At 38.2% G+C, this 20313-nt stretch overlaps 1 protein-coding gene and 1 long non-coding RNA gene across 3 annotated transcripts in view; one reads left to right on the top strand and one right to left on the bottom strand.

Moving 5' to 3' along the window:
* Positions 1–4175, top strand: part of LOC129488249 (uncharacterized) — a 236333-nt gene extending 232158 nt beyond the window's left edge. Inside the window, exon 3 of the long non-coding RNA XR_008659628.2 lies at positions 3977–4175. This is a non-coding gene — a long non-coding RNA (uncharacterized lncRNA). The remainder of the gene's footprint in view (positions 1–3976) is intronic.
* Positions 4176–11946: 7771 nt separating this feature from the next.
* Positions 11947–20238, bottom strand: MAIP1 (matrix AAA peptidase interacting protein 1). 2 transcript variants are annotated; one of them, XM_055290135.2, is made up of 5 exons: positions 19735–20238; positions 16619–16690; positions 16079–16205; positions 14029–14176; positions 11947–12249 (listed from the first exon to the last, which is right to left on the bottom strand). In XM_055290135.2, the coding sequence occupies exons 1-5, from the start codon at positions 20182–20184 to the stop codon at positions 12171–12173; spliced, it is 876 nt and encodes a 291-aa protein (XP_055146110.1). In that variant the 5' UTR covers positions 20185–20238; the 3' UTR covers positions 11947–12170. The 2 variants fall into 2 exon arrangements, with proteins under 2 accessions (XP_055146110.1, XP_055146111.1); XM_055290136.2 differs by lacking the exon at positions 14029–14176 and having other exon boundaries at positions 19735–20184.
* Between the last annotated feature and the right edge of the window lie 75 nt (positions 20239–20313).

Genomic DNA, 20313 nt, shown 5'->3' with positions numbered 1-20313 from the left:
GCGGATTGCTTCAGTCCAGGAGTTACAGATTAGCCTGGGCAAAATGGTGAAATCCCATCTCTACAAAACAAAACAAAACAAAACAAAATGCAAACAATTAGCCAGGTGTGGTGGTGTGTGCCTGTAGTCCCAGCTATTCAGGAGGCTGAGGTGGGAGGATCACCTGAGCCTGGGAGATCGAGGTTGGTGAGCTGTGATTGCACCACTGTACTCCAGCCTTGGTGACAGAGTGAGACCCTATCTCAAAGAAAAAAAAATTAGCTAGGCAATATTTAGGGCTAGTTCCAGACCGCAGTTAGAATCCACCATGGTCTGTCAGTGAAGCTGGGGAAAGCAAGTCTGTCAGCTATTTGGCAGGGTCTGTGTGGCTTCATGACTCAAGTAACCCAATTATAGGGCAAATTGCTAGAAGCCTACAACCAATATTCATTCTCCCCCTCCTCCTCAGTTTTAGGACCTCTAGTTTTACTTGAGGCAACAAAGTGTACCCAGCTAAACAACTATATTTCTCAGCCTCACCTTCCCAATTACATGTGACCATATGACTAATTCCTGGCTGATGAAATTAAGTGGAAATGTTTTTTGTGCCTTCTGGGAAAGCATCTTAAAAGACAGCTGATGTATATACCCCTTGCCTGTTCTTTTCTTTCCTCCGTTCTGCTCCATGGAATACGGATATGAGAGCTGGAGCTCTATCAGCCATTTTTTAATATAAGGACACATATCATGCCCTAAAGAAGATAGTTGTGACTAGAAGGAGCCTAGATCCCTGAGCACTTTGTGGAGTTGGCATACAAGCCCCAAAGCATCATATCTCTGAATCTGTTAGTGTAAGAGGAAACAACTACTTCTATATTATTTAAGCCATAATATTTAAAAGTTTTTGTTTCATGCAATTATTTAATAGAAGTAATCCTAAACAGTATAACAATTATTTGCATAATCTGCCCACATTGTGAAATTAAAATGGCCAATATCAAGTACTCTTATAAGGTCTTATTTTATGTAAGTTTCTTAAAATTTATTTTGAGATAATGAACAATTTATAATATTGACATGACCAATTTTGTTGTTGTTGTTGTTTTAGAAACAAGGTCTCACTATGTTGCCCAGACTACTGCTAACCTCAAACTCCCACACTCAAGCAATCCTCCTGCCTCAGCCTTCAGAGTAGCTGGGATTATAGGTGTAAGCCACTGCTTCCTCCTAGGTGACCCCATTAATCTAATGAGTGTGTTAGTACACGTTGGCAGATCTCATCAAATGGAGATAATGGAATTCAACGGCTCTATAGCCTTTCTCACTTAAACTGGTTTAGACATCTGCAATCATTGTTACACTAAACGAGTGATTCTCATCTTCAGACCCCCATAGCAGAGTAGTCAATAATGCTCGGTTAATAATGTATAACTAAAACACCTGGAAAGTCTCTCTCTTGATCTCTGTGATGTAATACTGTGTGCTTTTTCTGCATGTGGTAATCATTATTGCATCTCACCAAATACTTCTTACCCTCTGCCTTCCAGGAACATGGCAGAATTGTACTTCCTGGGTCCCTATGGTTGAGTGAGACCATGTTCTGGTGAAATAATTGTATCACTTCCAGGTTCACCCTTCAGAGTTGTCTTTTCCATTTGCTATCATAGCTGGTAGTGGCTTCCCATCAGCCTGTGTCCAGGGAAGAAGATGAACTAGCACTGAGCAGAGTTCCCAGGTGTCTCTTACTGAACATACAGTATGAACAAGAAACAAACCTTTTTGTTTTGTTTTGTTTTGTTTCAATCCACTGAGATTGAGAATCTGTTTATTAATGCAGCATAATCTACATTATCCTGACTGATACACCACACAATCTTCCCAGGATGGGCATAATTACAGAGGCACTGAATGATATAATCTGTGGTTCCAGCAGGCGTATGGGTAAAATTTCCCTCCAATTTGACCCATGCAATTAACCACTTTTACATCAACAAATTATATTTATAAAATATTTTTGTGGAGCAATTTCCTAAAACACATCTATGTAGAAAAATCTGTCAATAAGCAAAGCAATCTTCCCCTTCCTTAGAGGCTTCATACCCTACCAAACTTACAGCCAATCCTGGCATTTAGATTCCACATACGGTTAGCTCCATCGTGTGGAATTTAGAAAGAATGACATTTGTTTCACGACCATGAAAGTGAGGTCAAACATCCAATAAAACCATATACTCCTTGAGAGGGGTACTGTACATGATTTTAAAAATCACATCCAGCTTGCTAGGGTATCAAATCAAAAGCAAGAGGGAAAAAGTTCCTGCCATTTGAACCAGGAAGTTCAACAGAAGTGAGGCTCACTCTTATTTATCCAGTCAACTAATGGTTACTGAGCTCCACTTTGTATGAGATATTGTTTCAGGGCCTGGGGATTCAGTAGTGAACAAGATAGGTAAAGTTCTTGCCTTAGTTCCAAAGACAATGGGAGAAATAAACACATCCTGCAATGTCTGATTGTGATAAGTGCTATAAGCCAAAATAAATCAGGGTTAGGGCATAGAGAGTGATGGGGAAAGAATTATTTTAAATAAGGTTGACAGAAATAAAGGCAAACAATCCACATTTAGCTTTCCCACAATTATTGTAGGTAAATGATCCAAAATCTCAAACATGTATAAACATTCTCTTACAGACATAAAACGAGAAAACACCTCAAAATGCTCAAATCTTGGTTTTCAAATTCATCGCCCTAAAAAAAAAAAAAAAAAAAAAAAAAAAAAGACTCCTTAGAGAAATGGCTGATTCCAGCTCTGAGGCAGGAAATGGACAAGAAGATCCTGAAATGTATTGTTACATTGGAAAACACAGGCACACTCAAAGACTAACAACAGAGTCATGTTCATCTTTAATCTGTCACACAGACAGATTACAAGGACTCCTGCTGGCAAAACTGGGGCATATTTAGGCATCAACAAGAATAATAACTATAATTGATACTACATTGGATGAATAAAAATCCATGAGTTTAGGCTGGGTGTGGTGGCTCATGTCTGTAATACCAGCACTTTGGAAGGCTGAGGTGGAAAGATCATTTGAACACAGGGGTTCAAGGCTGCAGTGAGTATGATCCTGCCACTGCACTCCAGCCTAGGTGACAGAATGAGACTTCATCTAAAAAATGAAAGAATGCATGAGTTTCTAGTGATATTTAAGAAAAATGAAGGGATAGGGCTCTGTTGTATCAAAGAATGCCAATAGCAGGTATTATAGAATTAAAGAATAATCATTTGGCAAATTATAAGGTAACACTGATTCATATAAGGATCATCTTCTGTATTAATTTCTTGTTGCTTATGTAACAAACTACCACAATGTAGTGGCTTAAAACAACATAGATTTATTATTTTGCAGTTCTGGAGATCAGATGTCTAAAATGGGTCAGTGTGGCTGCGTTCCTTCTAGAGGCTCTGGGGAGAATCTGTTTCTTGCCATTTCTTGCCTCTAGATGCTGTCCACATTCTGTGGCTGTCATGGCCCCTCATAGTTCCGACCTCTGCTTCCATCATCACGTGTCCTCTCTGACTCCGACCCGCCTGCCTCCCTCTTATAAGGACATCTGTGATAACATTGGGTCCACCTACATAATCCAGCATAAGCTCCCATCACAAAATCCTGAATTTAATCATACCTGCAAAGTCCTATTTTGCCAACTAACCCCTGGAACACATGTTCACGTGTTCCAGGGGTTAGTATGTGGGCATCTTGTGAGCAGAATATTTACCAGGTATCAAAGTATCATCTCACTGATTACTTATTAACTATAAAGAGAAAAAAATGACTTTTACAACTAAGGGTTCTCATAATCACCACTCTAAACAATGGGACAATAAGAACTTAGGTACTGCCTGATGTTATATAATATGAGGTCCACAATCACTTCTATAGTCTTGCCAAAAATGTTTCACCTGAATCTAATCAACCCTTTCGCCCTAACTTCAAGCTTACAGAAATGATGCCATAGAAAAACAAGCACATTCAAGATATGGGACATGCTGTGTCTACCATTCTAGACTTCTCCAAATTGCAGTGCCATAAACGAGGATGGGGATATTCTAAATTTTGAAAAAAGTACTAAAGAGACATAACCAAATGCAACAGGTAAACCTTGACTGGATCTTGAATTAAAAAGTCATTTTAAAGACAATTGGTGAAATTTTAAATTTAAATATTAGCTGATACTATGGAATTATTGCTAATGTACATGTGGGTATATAGGATAGTGTCCTTATCCTTTGGAAACACATATTGAAATATTTAGGGTTGAAATATTAATACATGATGTCTGAAACTTACTTTCAAATGCTTTTAATAAAAATATTTGGTCAAACACTATTCTAGATGTTTCTGTGAAAGTAGTTTTTGATGAGATTAACATTTAAACCACTATACGAATGTTAAATTTCTCTATATAATATATGTTTCCATAGATATCTATGTTTTTCTCTCTCTCCATAGATATGAGATAGATAAATATAAGTTTTGTTTCTCTGGGGAACTCTAATACAATACCCTTCTTTCAACTTTTCAGTATGTTTGAAATTTTTTCTAATGAAAAGTTAGGGAAAAAATTAAATTCAGATAATTTTTTAAAAATATTCAGGAGTTTTTAAAAACATTTTCCTGATCTAGTCAATGCTGACATTCAGGAGTTAAGTGCGTTATTTTGTAGCTCATAGCTATTCTTCTAGGAGAGAAAATTAGTCTTTATGGAGAATAGTCTGAGGAGCCTAGCTAACTAAAAATAAGCATCACCTGTTAGTTTGCAAATATTTTGAGAATTTATTGTCTTAGTGGCTATGCTCAGTCCTGGGAAAATAATGGTAAGCCACCCAGAAGTAGTCCTTTCTAACTTCTTCCTGTGTCACTGTGTGTCCCATAATTGGCAAGCCAAGTTCATTTGGGTCAAAGTAGAACACATCTAACTAGTTCTTGATTTTAAGAGAATCTACAGGTTTTCTGATCAGGGAACCTGTACTGATGATATAGCCACTTCAGTGAAAGCCAACAGTGACAGCTTCATATTTCAAAAGTCAGACAACTCCAGCGAACATGATATAAACTCTTTTCTTCCTCTGTAACCAACACAGAACACATTTAGAAAGCTTATTTTAAAAACATGTCAAGTTCTCAGAGAGAGAAGAAGAATGGTTACCAGAGGCTGGGAAGGGAAATGGAGGTGGGGTGGGGGAGTGGGGATGGGGATGGTTAATGAGTACAAAAAAAATAGTTGGAAAGAATTAATAAGACTTACTATTTGATAGCACAACAGGGTGACTATAGTCAATAATAACGTAATTTTACATTTTAAATAACAAAAAGCACATGATTGGATTGTTTGTAACACAAAGAATAAATGCTTGAGGGGATGGGTACCCCATTCTCCATGATGTGATTATTACACATTGCATGCTTATTTCAAAACATCCCATGTACGTGCACCCCATAAATATATAAACCTACTATGTACCCACAAAAATTAAAAATAAAAAAATTTAAAAGTAAGAAAATAAGTTCTGCTTTAGCCATAGTAAACATTTATCCTGATGCCTTAAACACTAGACAACTCAACAGATTACATGAAACTACTGTGCTCAAACATTGGACAGTAGGAAGCACAGTATTTTTATCTATGAAAGAAGAGAAACAAACAAGGCAGATCCTATGATAATCCAAATTTCTGTGTGGGGCACTTTCTAGACCACCCAGCCGAGGAAAAAAATCCACAGCAGAACATGATAAACTTGCTGAACTGAGGAGACAGACATGGAAGGCCATGGAGTCTAAAGAGGCCAGAGCTGTAAGGCAAATGTTCAGACACGAGCAAGCTATGCAGAACAGAACTTCAGAACTTTGTATAGTAATTTCCTTGAGTTTTTAGTGAACTCTAAGCTATGAACACAAAGGGTGAGACTCTATAAAGTCAAGCAAAGAGTGACTAGAAGCTGTGAAGTGAACAGTTGCCAGAGAGCCTATAGTGCTGGGAATTCATTTGAGTTCCCTAAGCCAGCATGGAGAGTGCTGTCCTGTTTGATAACTCAGGACATCCAGTAGAGACCCCATAAATTACTCCATACCAATGGGGCTACACTCTTGGTAGAGTAAAAACTAGTCTAGATAAACCCTAACAAAGCTTAACAATAGCCTCAAAAAAATCAGCCTGAACCCCAAATGACCTAACTGGCTACCTAAGAGAACACAGTTCAACATTCTTCTCAAGGCAAATAACACCCAATGATACCCAGATATTCAATGACAGAAAATACATAAATTCAGTGTCCAATCAAAAATTACTAGACCAGGCCAGGCCTGGTGGCTCACGCCTGTAATCCCAGCACTTTGGGAGGCCAAGGCAGGAGGATTGCTCGGTCCAAGAGTTCAAGACCAGTCTGGGCAAAATAGTGAGACCTTATCCCTATTTATTTTATTTTCTAAAAATTACTAGACCAGCCAAAAGCAGGAAAATGTGGCCCATAACCAAAAGAAAAATCAGTTACTAGAAAGAGATTTTAAAGAAAGACAACTTTAAAACAGCTGTTGGGCCAGGCAGAGTGACTCACACCTGTAATCCCCGCACTTTGGGAGGCAGAGGCAGGCAGATCACTTCAGCTAGAAGTTTGAGGCCAGCCTGGGCAATATAACGAGACCCCATCTCTCCAAAATCTACAATAATTAGCTGGACACGGTGGCATGCACCTTAGTCCCAGCTACTTGGGAGGCTGAGGTGGGAGGATCACTCGAGCCTGGGAAGCAGAGGTTGCAGTGAGCCAAGATCACACCACTGCACTCCAGCCTAGGCAACAGAATGAAACACTGTCTCAAAACAAACAAACAAAAGGCTGTCATAACTATGCCCAGCAAGTTAAAGGAAAACATGAACATAGAGAAGCTATGAGAAAGAGTCAAATGGAACATGTAGACATGAAAACTAACACATCTGAAATAAAGCTGACATAATTCCACTCCCACCTTTCACTAACACAACACACTCTTCCTCAAAAATCCCTGTAAGATCAATGGTTTGCTCTGCTTGACAAGACTCCTCCCTTACTTAGGTAATAAATCAATTCAAATTTGGGGTTTTATATTGATTTTGAGTGGTGGTCTCATATTTTGACAATTATGAGGTTCCACCAAGGTTATTTTGATGACTCTAACTTAAAAATAAATAAAGGTGTGCTCACCAGGTCCCTTTGTGTCCAGATTTCATTTATCCTTTGGATTTGTTCCAAGTATTTTTGTCTCAATATTGATCTGTACTCTGACTCTCAGTGAGCATGTATTGTTGAGTTTATTTTGTTAAATGAGGATTCCTATCAAAATAGTTCTTTGTAGATGGCATTGTCAATATTTTGGCCATTAATTTCATTATTCTTCAAGCGTGTGCTTGTTTTGCTTTAGTACAAAGTCTTGGCTCAGGACTTTTTTTTTCCTGTTTCTTTGTCTTTCATAGTCATTTTATTTCTTGGATATATAAGGGGGTTCTACATAGGGAATGAACAAAGGAATAAGTCCATTCAGCCTCCAATTCAATCCAAGTTGAGTCCAAGGACTATGAATTAGAGGTCCAGTAGACAATGACAAATTCATGATCAAACTTTGCCTTTTGTCCCCTAAACACCTTCACAGGGACACTTCCTCTTTTACCAATTAATGAAAGGCCATTTTGTTTAGTCCATATGCCAGGGTAAAAAATTGTCATGTCATTCATTGCATAGTCCCTTCTTAGCCCCAGTTGGTAGGTAACCCGAGATGCTATTCTTTAGCATATATTTTTGTTTGACTATAATGGCTTCTTTCTTGTTTGTCATGAATTTTTCTAAATTAAAGTCCTAACATCTTACTGGCAGAACTACTTTTTATATGAATTCTCACTAAAATACTAACTCACGTGCTCACCCTAGTACAGCAAAAATATTTTTAACTCAAAGTAGCAATGATTATCTTGGGGGACATTCTGATAGTCAAAATTAATACATTTAAGCAGAGCTCTAGAAAAATGAGGAAAACTAATAATATTCACAATTCAGTAGTCAACTTCTTTGGTGTGTCGAGACCTCAAAACAATTGATGAGAAGATAGTCTCTTTCAAAGACTCTCTAATTTCCTATCATTCAAGCCTTTTGAAACTATGCTCCATATATAGATGATATAAAATTCTCATCACTCAGTCATATTCTTTCAATTCCTTCTACTTCTGGCCTCCTAAATGTCTAAATGTGATATCCTTGCCTCAGGACTTTTCTCAGATAAGGTCATTGTATAGTATCTCCTTAGACTTGCTAGAACAGAAAGCAGGATCAATAGAAGCTGAATTTAAACCTTGGTCTAGAGCATCAGTAGGACTAACACAAATTCGCTGCAGAATTTGGAATTTTGTTAGATACACATTATTTTGGACTATTTAATTTATATAGCTTGCTTAATTGGTAGTCTCTCAAAAGGGAAAAATGGTTAAAAGCAGCAGGATGGGAAACACCACGAGGAGATTTTCATCACTTAGCTGTGTATAAGTGAAGAAAATGGCTTTAAGAGGGAAAATAGATGTATATATAGTACACTATATAGGGACGTGCAGTTTTTCCTTTATGGATATGAACAGATTCAACATTGTAAGCAAAGTGAAGACGAATTAATACAAGACTTTAAAGATGGATTTCAGGAAAGTTTCAGTTTGAGTAGACAGTTGGAATAGCCCCAATATATGAAATGAAGGGAACCTTATCTGTCATTGTAATGGGCTGAGACTCAAAACAGGGTTCTTAAATAGCAATTGTACAATGGAATGGAAAATTGCCAGTTTAGGAGAGTTCCAACATGTAGCTGAACATTTTCAATGAGCTTTAAAAAGGAAACTAGCTGAAAATTAAACCAAACTTATCACCCTTCAGATAAAGTAACTGGCTCCAAGTTAAAAATAATACCAAAAGTCCTCTGTTCTTTAAAAATAAAGAGCCTATGGCTAGGAACACCTGTAGATGTTGTAAGCAGAAAAGCCAGTGAAGGAAACAATAAGCTATATTTTGAACAAAATATGAAAGAAACAAAAAGATAGTTATCCAAGATTTGTCCAGTTATGCTGCTCTAAGAGAAAACTCAGCACCCAGCAATTTTCTGTCATTCCTCTAAAGTCCCAAGGGGAATTGTCTATAAATACAGATGGACAACAATGCAGCTTTTATGTTACTAAACATGCCGCCTATCCATCATTAATTCTATTTCTGTAGAATATCAGATTGCTCAGAAAAACATTTTAAAGTTGAAGAGCCAGAGGAAAGATGAATTGACCTGTAATACAAGTTCAGAAGAGGGGAAAGGGAGAGTTTTGTCTTAAAGTGAAAATGTTAAGTTGTGCAATAATGTGAAAGAAAATAGTAACAAGCAAACTTGAGGGTGTATATAAATTTTGGAAGGCTTGATGAAAAGTGGACTTTACTTGCCTTGTTTTACTAAAGCAATTCAGAAGTGGGAATTTCTATCAATCCTAAATCTTTTAACTAGACTCAATATTTAAATGTTACTTTGGGACTACTATGAGAACATTCCTTTCTTCTTTGTAACATAAGTCCTATCTTACATGGAACTTCCAGATAAAGCAGAAGGGTTATTTTTAAGGGTCTCTAAAATTTTCCCTCATATATACACTTACTAACTGGTCTATGCATTGGCAAACTTTCACTATATAAAAGTCAAGAAATAACTACAGAATTATCTATGGTCCACAGATGAGGTCAGAATATTTGCAGTAAAGGCCATAAGAATCCATTGACTCTTTCAAGGTTATCACAAAAGTTGTCATATAGGTGTGTGAAAAGATAAAGGTCTTCTCCTCTAGGGGCCATAACTCAACAGCATGAAAATTGTCAAAGAGCCATTGCGTGTTCTCCTTGTTTCAAAGATATTGTAGTCTCAGCTAATTTTGTTAAAACCTTTTCAGATCATCGATCCCAATCTGTGAACTGCCTTTTAATTATCTTACTGATGTCTTTCAAAAAGTTTTAATAAATTCCAAGTTACATATTTTTTTCTTTCATGGTTCATGCATTCTATATCCTAAGAAAATCTTTGCTAATCCCAAGACAGCAAATGTCTCCTATTTGGTTTTTTTTTTTTTCTAGAATTTCTAGGTTTAGCTTTTGTTTAGGTCTGTCATCCATCTTAAAATCTAAATTTTGCACTAAAATTATGTATGTGATGTAAAAGTTGAGGTTCATTTCTCATATGAATATATACTTATTCCATTTGTTGAAAAGATGCTTTTCCTCTTTGCTTTGGTGCCTTTTTTCTTTTCTTTTTAGACAGGGTCTCACCCTTTTGCCCAGACTGAAGTACAATCACAGCTCAGTGCAGCCTCAACCTCCCCAGGCTCAGATGATCCTCCCATCTCAATCTCCCAAGTATGTGGGACTACAGGCACACACCACCACACACAGCTAATTGTGCCTTTGTCAAAAATCAATTGTCCATATATGCATGGGTCCATTTTTGAACTCTATTCTGTCCACTGGTCCTTAACATTTCTTATAAAACATGTCCATTGGCAATAAATTCTCTCATCTTTTCTCTGAGTCTTCTCACTTTTTGAAGATTTTTGCTGAATATCAAATTCTAGGTAAACAGGTTATTTTTTCAGCACTTTTGGCACGCTAAGGTCTCTAACTTGCTGTTTAAGAAAAATAGGTAGTTATTCTTATCTTGGCTTCTCTGCATGAATATACCTTTTTTTTTCCCCCTCTAGCTGCTTTTACAACTTTCTCTGGTTTTCAACAATTTCATTATGATGTACCTTGATCAGATTTTTTTTTCTGTGTTACCTCGTTTGTTGAATGTCTTGTGGTCTGTGGGCTTATAGTTTTCATCAACTAGGACACTTTTCAGCCATTATTTCTTAACATACTATTTTTGTTTCCACTACTCCAACTTCTAGGACACAAAATACAAGTATATTAGAATAGCTGATATTATCCAATAGGTGGCTAAGACACTGTCCTATTTTTTTTCTGTCTTTGTATTTTAGCATGCTTTTAAATTCACTGATTTTCAGTTCTGTAGAGACCAATCTGCTATAATTTCATCTGTTCCTTCCTACCAAGCTAGTGACCAAAGTGGCCAAATAGCAGCAGTGATTAAAAAATAAATAAATAAATCTTACACATACTTAAAGGTATAAGGCCAGGCACAGTGGCTCACGCCTGTAATCCCAGCACTTTGGGAGGCCGAGACGGGCGGAATGCCTGAGGTCAGGAGTTCAAGACCAGCCTGGCTAACATGGTGAAACCCCGTCTCTACTAAAAATACAAAAAAAAATTAGCTGGGCATGGTGGTGCACACCTGTAGTCCCAGCTACAAGGGAGGCTGAGGCAGGAGAATCGTTTCAACCCGGGAGGTGGAGGTTGCAGTGAACTGAGATCATACCACTATACTCCAGCCTGGGCGACGGACGGAGACTCCATCAAAAAAAAATTAAAAAAGTATAAATGTATTACCCACAAATATTTAAGGACTATCAATTTATAAATATGTAAGTAGGCTGGATGCAGTGGCTCATGCCTGTAATCCTAGCTCTTTGGGAGGCCGAGGCAGAACCACTTGAGGAGTTCAGGACCAGCAGGGCAACATAGCAAAATCTCTATAAAAATTTTTTAAAATTAGCCAGCCATGCTGGTGGATGCCTGTAGTTCCAGCTACTCTGAAGGCTGAGGCAGGGGGATCGCTCAAGCCCAGGAGCTCGAGGTTACAGTGAACTATAATCATGCCACTGGACTTCATCCAGGGAGACAGAGCAAGACTCTGTTTCTCAAACAATTTAAAAAATACATAAAGAAATGTGTAAGTAGTTTTTTCAATACCTTCATTATGTCTATAAAATTATATGTAGCATTGGAAATGTTATTGAATAAGACACCAACAACCTGCTATTGTATTTTTTTAATTTTGACTTCTTTTAAAGAAGATGATAACAATCTGTGGAAAATGCTTTTACTGTATCATGCCAATATACTGCAAGGAGTATTTCAAAATAATATAAAAGTAATTCACAGACTTAGATTAAGTGAAGATCAAATGACCCTAAATTTTTTCTTCCTTAGTTTTTCACAGCAACTGCTAAAGTCCATAAGCTGATTTTTCCAAGAAAATTATTCTAATAATTTTGAGTGTTCAATCCGTGCAATGGTCCAGTCAGGCTTTACTCCTTGTGTGAACTCCCTCTGAAACCTAGGAAAGACATTGCAAATAATGTAAATCTTACATCAGTCCAAGTATGTGTTAGATAACTATGTAATTTGCAAGTGTATATTTACAAGAATTTTTGGCAACAAGCTAATGGTTAATATTAAATCAAAATCAAAACCAAAAAAAGTTTAACCTACCCATTCAATCACAATAAATATACCCACAAAATTGAAGTACATTCTCAAGTAATGTGAGTATTTTTAATGAACTAATCTATATTCAACATCTGCCACCCCCTAAGAGAAACTTGGATATTATTCTGTTTAAATACTAGCTATAACACATGCCTAACATGAGGACAGATAAACTGGACTCTGGTGATGCAAACAGCACTTTAAATACATAACCTAGGATACAGGAAAAAAGCTATTTTTCAAATAGCACGGTCCAATTTAGGAATAAATAGTGGAATTTAGTTTACATACATTAAATCAATCTTGAAAATAACAATATTTATGAGGTACCCATAGTTTCAGTAAGAAACATCAGGAAAGATAAAGTTTAGTATTGACGACAGTGCTCTTTAAAAATGATTTCTTAACAGACAATTCAGTAGATTTAAATTAAGTATTTAAATATATAGAATATTTTGGGTAATTACAAATAAAGCAAAATTTAAAAAACATTTCTTTCAAGAAGAGCAAAAAAAAAAATGAGGATATAATTCTCTTTTACCTTAGTAAAGCAGAATACATTTTATTTCTTAGGTCATTTTTGGGGTTTGTTATTTTGAAGCAGATTTGTGTAACTCTGGCAACATAATCATATTTTTTAAATAAATGTTAAATTATATCTTCACTGACTTGCTCCAGCAGTTCACTGTTCTAGATTTTATTCGCATAAAAATACAATATAATGTCTCTTTTACATAACTTGCTAACTTCCAACTATACAGTATGTCCTTAAGGGCAGTATCCCTTCAACTTTGTATCTGAACCTCTACCAGAGCATGTGGGCACACAGATGATCAACAGATGTCTAGTGAATCAATGGTTCATGTACCAATTATGGCAGATTTTATTTTCCAAAAATGGCCACAACCATATCTCCCCTCCCATGTGCTCTTCTGCTATGTGGCCTTGCTGTTTTTTGCCCCAAAAAGTGGGGGAGTCTTTCTACACCCTTTAAACTATACAGATCCTTTGACTGCTTTGACAAGTAGACTATGGCAGAACTGATGTTCTAATTCTGGGCATAGCCCTTTACTGGTTTAGCAGCTTCCATTTTCTGCCTCCTAGAATTCAACCACTATGTGAAAGATATGACTAGTCTGAAACTACCACAAGTCCAAGACACAAAGAGTGGCCCTGGAGAATGCAGAGTCATGCAGAAGCCAAGGAGTACCAAGGTGCCACACATGTGAGTTAAGAAGTCACTGTGGAAATGAATCCTCCAGCTCCTGCCACCCGTGTTGACGCCAGGTGAAGCACAGAAAACCCCGCTAACTGAGCCTATCCAAAATTTCTCAGCAGTGAAATAGCAGGCAAAATCAATGGCTGTTTGAAGCCAATGAATTTGGGGGTAGTTTGTTAAGCAGCAATAGACAGCTAAAACATCATTTAATTAAATTCAGCAATATTACCTCTTTCTAATTTCTTAACTCTCCTGTTTCATATCCAGTGTGTCTTTCTGACCTTTTCTCTTCATAAATAACTTGTCAAATTTCAATTCTTTTCTTCCTAAAGATCTCTTAGTTTTCATACCTTCAAACTACCTTCCATTTTCTGAAGAAAGGAAACAATGAAATCTCATTAAACTTACTCATAGCTTGCACTAAGAAGTTGTTTAGTTTCCACATTCTGATTCCCCAACTTAACCTGGAATACACTGGCTCCTCTTAAAGTTTCACTGGGGATGTTGGCACTGGTTAGATACCAAAAGCACATCAGGATGTTAACAAACTTCCTTCCTTAGAGAAAAAACATATACACACACATACAAATACAAATCAAAATAATCTATCATCCATATATACAAAATGAAATCAGAAATTGGCAGCAGTTATACAGTTGTTACAGGTCAAATTTTGTGCTATTCTGATGTAAATTAAAATACTTGTATTGATACTATTTTATTTTTAGAAAATTGTCTTAGGGTTTATGGCACACTTGCCCTCTTCTCTGTATCTCAGTAATAAAGCTACTACTTAACTGAGCACGTACTTTACTGAGTATACTACATGGATTATTTTCAATTAGTGGCATTTTCTTTTTCTTTCTCTTTTTTGACACAGAGTCTCACTCTGTCACCCGGGCTGGGGTGCAGTGGCACAGTATCAGCTCACTGCAACCTCCGCCTCCCAGGCTCAAGTGATCCTCCCACCTCAGCCTCCTGAGTAGCTGGGACCACAGGCACGCACCACCATGCCCGGCTATTTTTTCATATTTTCAGTAGAGACTGGGTCTTACCATGTTGCCCAGGCTGGTCTTGAACTCTGGAGCTCAAGTGATCCACCTGCCTCAGCCTCCCAAAGTGCTGGGATTACAAGTGTGAGCCACTGCATCTGGCCAGGCATTTTCTAAGATTATAATAATCTCCTGACAGATATCTGTTGTCAAACCAAAAATGAGGAGAAAAAAAATATTTTTTGCTGCTCAGTAACTATCTTAACTTCAACTGCCAGAAAGAGTAAAGGCTTCCTATTCTACCCCTAAATCACCTTGCTGTGCCTGGTGATTCCGACAAACTCCTGATGTAAAAATTAGTTCGTGACCATGATGCTGAGATACAATTTGAAATATTAGGGAAGAAGAAAATATTTATCACTAAAAATATCTTTACAAATGTTTCAAAATAATGTGTGCATGAAAAATTTTATCATCACTAAGAGTCTTTTTCTTCCACCTTGGAAAGTGTATAAGCAGAGGCTACATTTCCTGTGTGGCTGGCACATAATACACATGCAAATAGAGTCATCCCTCGAAATCCATGGAGGATTGGTTCCAGGACCCCCCCTGTGGATACCAAAATCCACAGATGCTCAAGTCCTTTATATAAAATGGTGCAGCATTTGCATAACACACATCCTCCAGCATTCTTTAAATCATCTCTAGATTATTTATAATACCTAACACAATGTAAATGCTAATGTAAATAGTTGTTATACTGTATTACTGAGGAATAATGACAAGAAAAAAACTGTACCTGTTCAAGTACAGATGCAACTATGTTTTTTTAATATTTTTTACCCTAGATTGGTTAAATCTATGGATGTGAAACCTCCAGATACAGAGGGCCAACTTTGTATGTATCAGGAACAAACAGTGAATTATCAGGAATGCTATAGGGAAAATGTATGCCTCAGACAAGAAGAACCAGATAACCACTAAATTTCCTCCCAACTTTTTTCATTATTCTCAAATAGATCCAATTTGGGAGTTCTGCAGTTAATCTTTCCAAATCGTCTTTAGCTGACAATATCTAATTGATTTTCTTTTACCCCTCATTCCTTCCATATAAGGTGCAGCTTTAAAATACTCAATTGTTTCCTTCAAATTAGGAAATCTGAAACATAAATATTTTCTATTTGAGATGTGGGAGCTGCTCAAACTATTTTCATCAATGTAAGTGATGATGTTCTCTACTGTGAATAAAATAGTAGCAGAAAAAAGCTCTAGATAGAAAGGCTTAAGAAATGATGACCATATCTCAACTCTTTCAGAAGTAGGTCTTTAAAGAATGGATATAACATTTTCTTTGAAGTTCTAGAAATACTTGTCCTGACAAAACTCTACTATTTTGTGATTATCCACTAGTTTAGCTTATCTGGACAATTATGGATAATTTCAAGTTGACTATGCTCTGGCATTACCTTTCTCATCATAGTAAATGGAGATGTCTCCTGTTGATGTAAATACAATTTCATCTATGTTAGCAGCAAGGGCATTTTTATGGTTGTCAGGTAGTGAAGTAACCTTTTCTTTCAATGCAGGTAGCACCTAAGTTTGAAAAAAGCAAGCCATTAGTTCACCGATACAATTTTTGAAACCTTTCAAAAAGTGATCTTTATCATGGAATACATTTTTCTAAACCTATTTTTAAATTTACTACCGTATTTACTCATCCTCAAAGCAAGGCTGAAATGTATCTCATTATTCAACTAGGTAATTCCTAACAGAACATTCTATATAAGAGCAATTGAAAGACATCATGATTACTTCATTATGCCTTAAGTAGCAGGAGTTATTCCATGCTTTTATATGACCCAAAGTACCCATAAGAACAGATACACAGACTCTACTTTGGATGCTGGCACACACGCTATTTTTAAGCATAAATAAGGAAAATGTGCATCATTCTATTGCAAGAGAATAGCATTTATTTTTAAAGCAAAATGTAAAATATACTTTACCTCTTTGGCCACAAGTTCTTCCAACAAATCAAATTTACACTGTGACAGCAACTTGGATACATGAGCAAAAGCCTTGAAAAAAATATTAAGGGAAATGTGGGGATTATTATTTCAAAATACCATGCCATGTTCATATTTAAATGGCTAAGTGTAATAAACACTATTTTATGGTAATAGTGATAAACAACATCAAATACTAATTTATCAAGGAATGACTCTTGGTTGACTTTTCGTATATGGCCTTCCCACATATATAGCAGTAAGTGACTTGACCTTTAATTCTGGATCCACTCTCAGGACTGGGAAATGATAGTGTGTGGTGTACAATCTAGATGTCTCAATAAAAATCCTCCTTTATATTTCTTTTTAAAATGATGAAGTAAACAATCACTTGGCAGTTATATGACCTACCTCTTAATCATGCATAGATAGCAGTTGGAAAGGAGAACAGTCAAGACTGCATTGGGAGTCTGGAAATCTGGGCTGTAGTCTGAATCTCAGTATGGGAGATAATGTAGGTTTGGGAAAGTGGGAGAAAAGGTCATTAGTTTATATGGTCTAAAACAGTAGATCCTAACTTTGAAGTATGAAATTCCACTTTCAAGGAGGGAAAAACCCAACTGCAATTCTCCTCATTGCTAGCAATGAGAAAGCAAATTGTGAATTAAGCTCCTACCTGTCTTCAGGGAACTTTCAATCTACTTGGGAAAAGGATGTGTAGACTGACAAGTTTAAGAATTTTGACAGGGATAGTAACAGGATGACTTGGGAGCATACAGAAGAGCCTTCTAACCCAATCTGGGAGGATCAGAGAGGGCTTCCTAAAGGAAGAAACATCTAAGCTGAAATCTGAAATAAGCTGAAATCTAGGCTGCCAGAGGATGCACAGGCATGTCAGATATGGCATGTCAGATAATACTGCCTGTTATAGGATGAATTGTGCTCTCCTTCCCCCCCAAAATTTATGTTGAAGCTCTAACCCCCAGAACCTTGGAATGTGACTATATTTGGAGACAAAGCCTTAAAGAGGTGATTAAGTTAAATGAGACCATCAGGGTGGGCCAAAATCCAATCTGACTGGCATCCTTATGAGAGGAGCAAATGTGGAGTAACAGCCACCAGGAGCATGCATGCACAGGGAGGACCATGCAAGGACACAGCAAGAAGACGGCCATCTGTAAGCTGAGAGAGGCCTCAGGGGAAAACAACCCCTCCGACACCTTGATACTGAAATGCTGGTTGTTTGCTTTATATAAGCAACAATGCATACAGACTGGCTGATGAATGGGGTGGAAATACTGCTTAATAACAAGGAAGGAGGTGAAAATAGCTAACAGCTGGAGGACCACTAGGACTGGAGTGACTCCAAAAATGCTGCATGCTCCTCTGTGTGTTCAGAGGAAACAAGTACTGAGGCCTGATGCCTGCCAATGGTGGGGAGATGATTTCTATTCCTTACTGCAACATAAATGAACTGGTACCATCATATGTGTTATGAGGTGGACAAGCTCATATATCATCAGTGGGCATTGTAAAGAACAGTAGGATCAATACAACTTACCACTGCATGGACAAAAGATTTTGAGAACTGACAAGAGCAGAGGTTTATCCCTTAATTATAATGCTGAGTTAAGCATCTTAATCAAGCTTGTTCTTTGACTTTTTTAATATAAATATATATAGTAGTCAAGAGTTGACTCAGAGAAGCAGGCAGCAGGAGTTAATACTGACACTTATTACACAAAGTTGAAAACATTTGATTTACAACTGATAGGTCTCATAAATACAAATGGCCATGATTATGGAAAGAATCTGAAATAAATTTGGAGTAAAATATCAATACCAGTATACAACCAATACAGTAAAATGATTACACCAATGGCATGGTTTTAAGGCATATGGAGGTATGAAGCGGGAAATAAACTTTATGACTTCTATTGTGGTTTTTTTGTTTGTTTTTGTTTTTTGAGACAGTCTCACTCTGTCACCCAGGCTGGAGTGCAGTGGCACAATCTTGGCTCACTGCAACCTCCACCTCCCGGGTTCATGCAATTCTCCTGCCTCAGCCTCTAGAGTAGCTGGGACTACAGGGGCTCGCCATGGCTAATTTTTGTATTCTTAGAAGAGGCACTGTTTCACCATATTGGCCACGCTGGTCTCGAACTCCTGACCTTGTGATCCACCTGCCTCGGCCTCCCAAAGTGCTGGGATTACAGGCGTGAGTCACCGTGCCTGGCCGACTTCTATTGTTGTCGATAGTTCTGCAATGTTTGGGAACGATACAATCCGTAAAGGAGTCAAAAAAAAAAAAAAGAAAAAAGCATGTACCCACAAAATATCCAAATAATCTCAGGACCCAAGTGACCATATGTCACAAGGGTAAGGCAAGGTATAATCAGCCATTCAGAAATAGGTATGTAACTAACAAAGTCAGAGATAAGAATCTCTAAAGGCTAATGTTTTCTGTGTGCAGGGTGCTGTGCACTTAGCCACCAGGCAGTCTCAGCAAATCCTTTGAAAGGGTAAAATTGCTCATCTCCAGTTTAATCTTTACGGAATATGGGATGGTGTATTGGTCGGCTCTGTCAAATAGCTGGCAGGAAGTTCTGCTCTTCTACCCAAGGTGACATTACAGTACTTTGGAAATGTTATCTCATTTATTCTTCAATCTTACCCATTTATTAATGTATTCAACAAACATTCATGGAGTGCCTGCTATGTGCCAGGCATTGTCTTGCCCACTTTGTAGATTTGAAAATTATGTTCAGACAAGATGAGACCATATAGCTTTTTCTTTCTATTTTTTGAGACAGGGCCTGGCTCTGTATCCCAGGCTGGAGTGCAATGGCACGATCACAGCTCACTACAACGTCCAACTCCTGGGTTCAAGCGATCCTCCCCTTCAGCCTCCCAAGTAGCTGAGACTACAGGCGTGTACCACCATTCCCGGCCCAGAAGCTTACTTTAAGTCAAGCAATGGCTGGAAGGCTCTATGTCTGGGCCACTAATCACGTTTGATCACTTGTATCCCAGTGAAGAAAACACTGCTAAGCACTTCTGCGAGCAATAGTTGAACTCATTAGAAACGGATAGGTCAATCAGGGAAATAAACAAACCTGCTTCGCTCCCTCGGAGAACTCTGCGATGCTGAACTCTTTGTCGAAATAGGCCCAGATAAGGAAGGCCTTAATTCGAGTCCTAACCCAGTTGATGGGGTTGGAGAATCCCAGGACGATCATCTTGGTTTTCTGGTGCTGCTGGGGCTTCTCCTCCGTGCTGTAGCTGCGCTGAGGGCAGGCAGGGAAAGAAGCGAAGGCTGCGGGGAGTCCCGGGCTGCTGAGCACTGGCCGCCGGGAGCCCTGGGCAGGTAGCGCCGAGGCCGCCAAGGCCCTAGCGCTTCGGGGAAATAACGCCGCTCCCGAGCCGAGGCGACAGCGGCAGAGGTAGCAAAGTCTGGCGGACGGCAGCCTCACCTCGGCCACAGCGGGAGTCCGGAGTCGGACGGCCCCGCAGGGCAGCGACCGAGAGTGCAGGAACTGGGGTAGCAGACGAGCGGCCAGCGCCATTTTTATGACCCTTCACCCCGGTGCCTGCCGGTGCTGTATGGAAAGGAAGTCGGTGGGAAACCGCCTCAGCGGTGTGCAAGAAAGACTGGAGAGCAAAGTGGACCTGTTGCTGCAGCCTCTGGTGAGTCG

The sequence above is a fragment of the Symphalangus syndactylus genome, chromosome 8 (assembly GCF_028878055.3).
Source record: "Symphalangus syndactylus isolate Jambi chromosome 8, NHGRI_mSymSyn1-v2.1_pri, whole genome shotgun sequence".
NCBI lineage: Eukaryota > Metazoa > Chordata > Mammalia > Primates > Hylobatidae > Symphalangus > Symphalangus syndactylus.
This window is presented reverse-complemented; position numbering and strand designations above follow the sequence as displayed.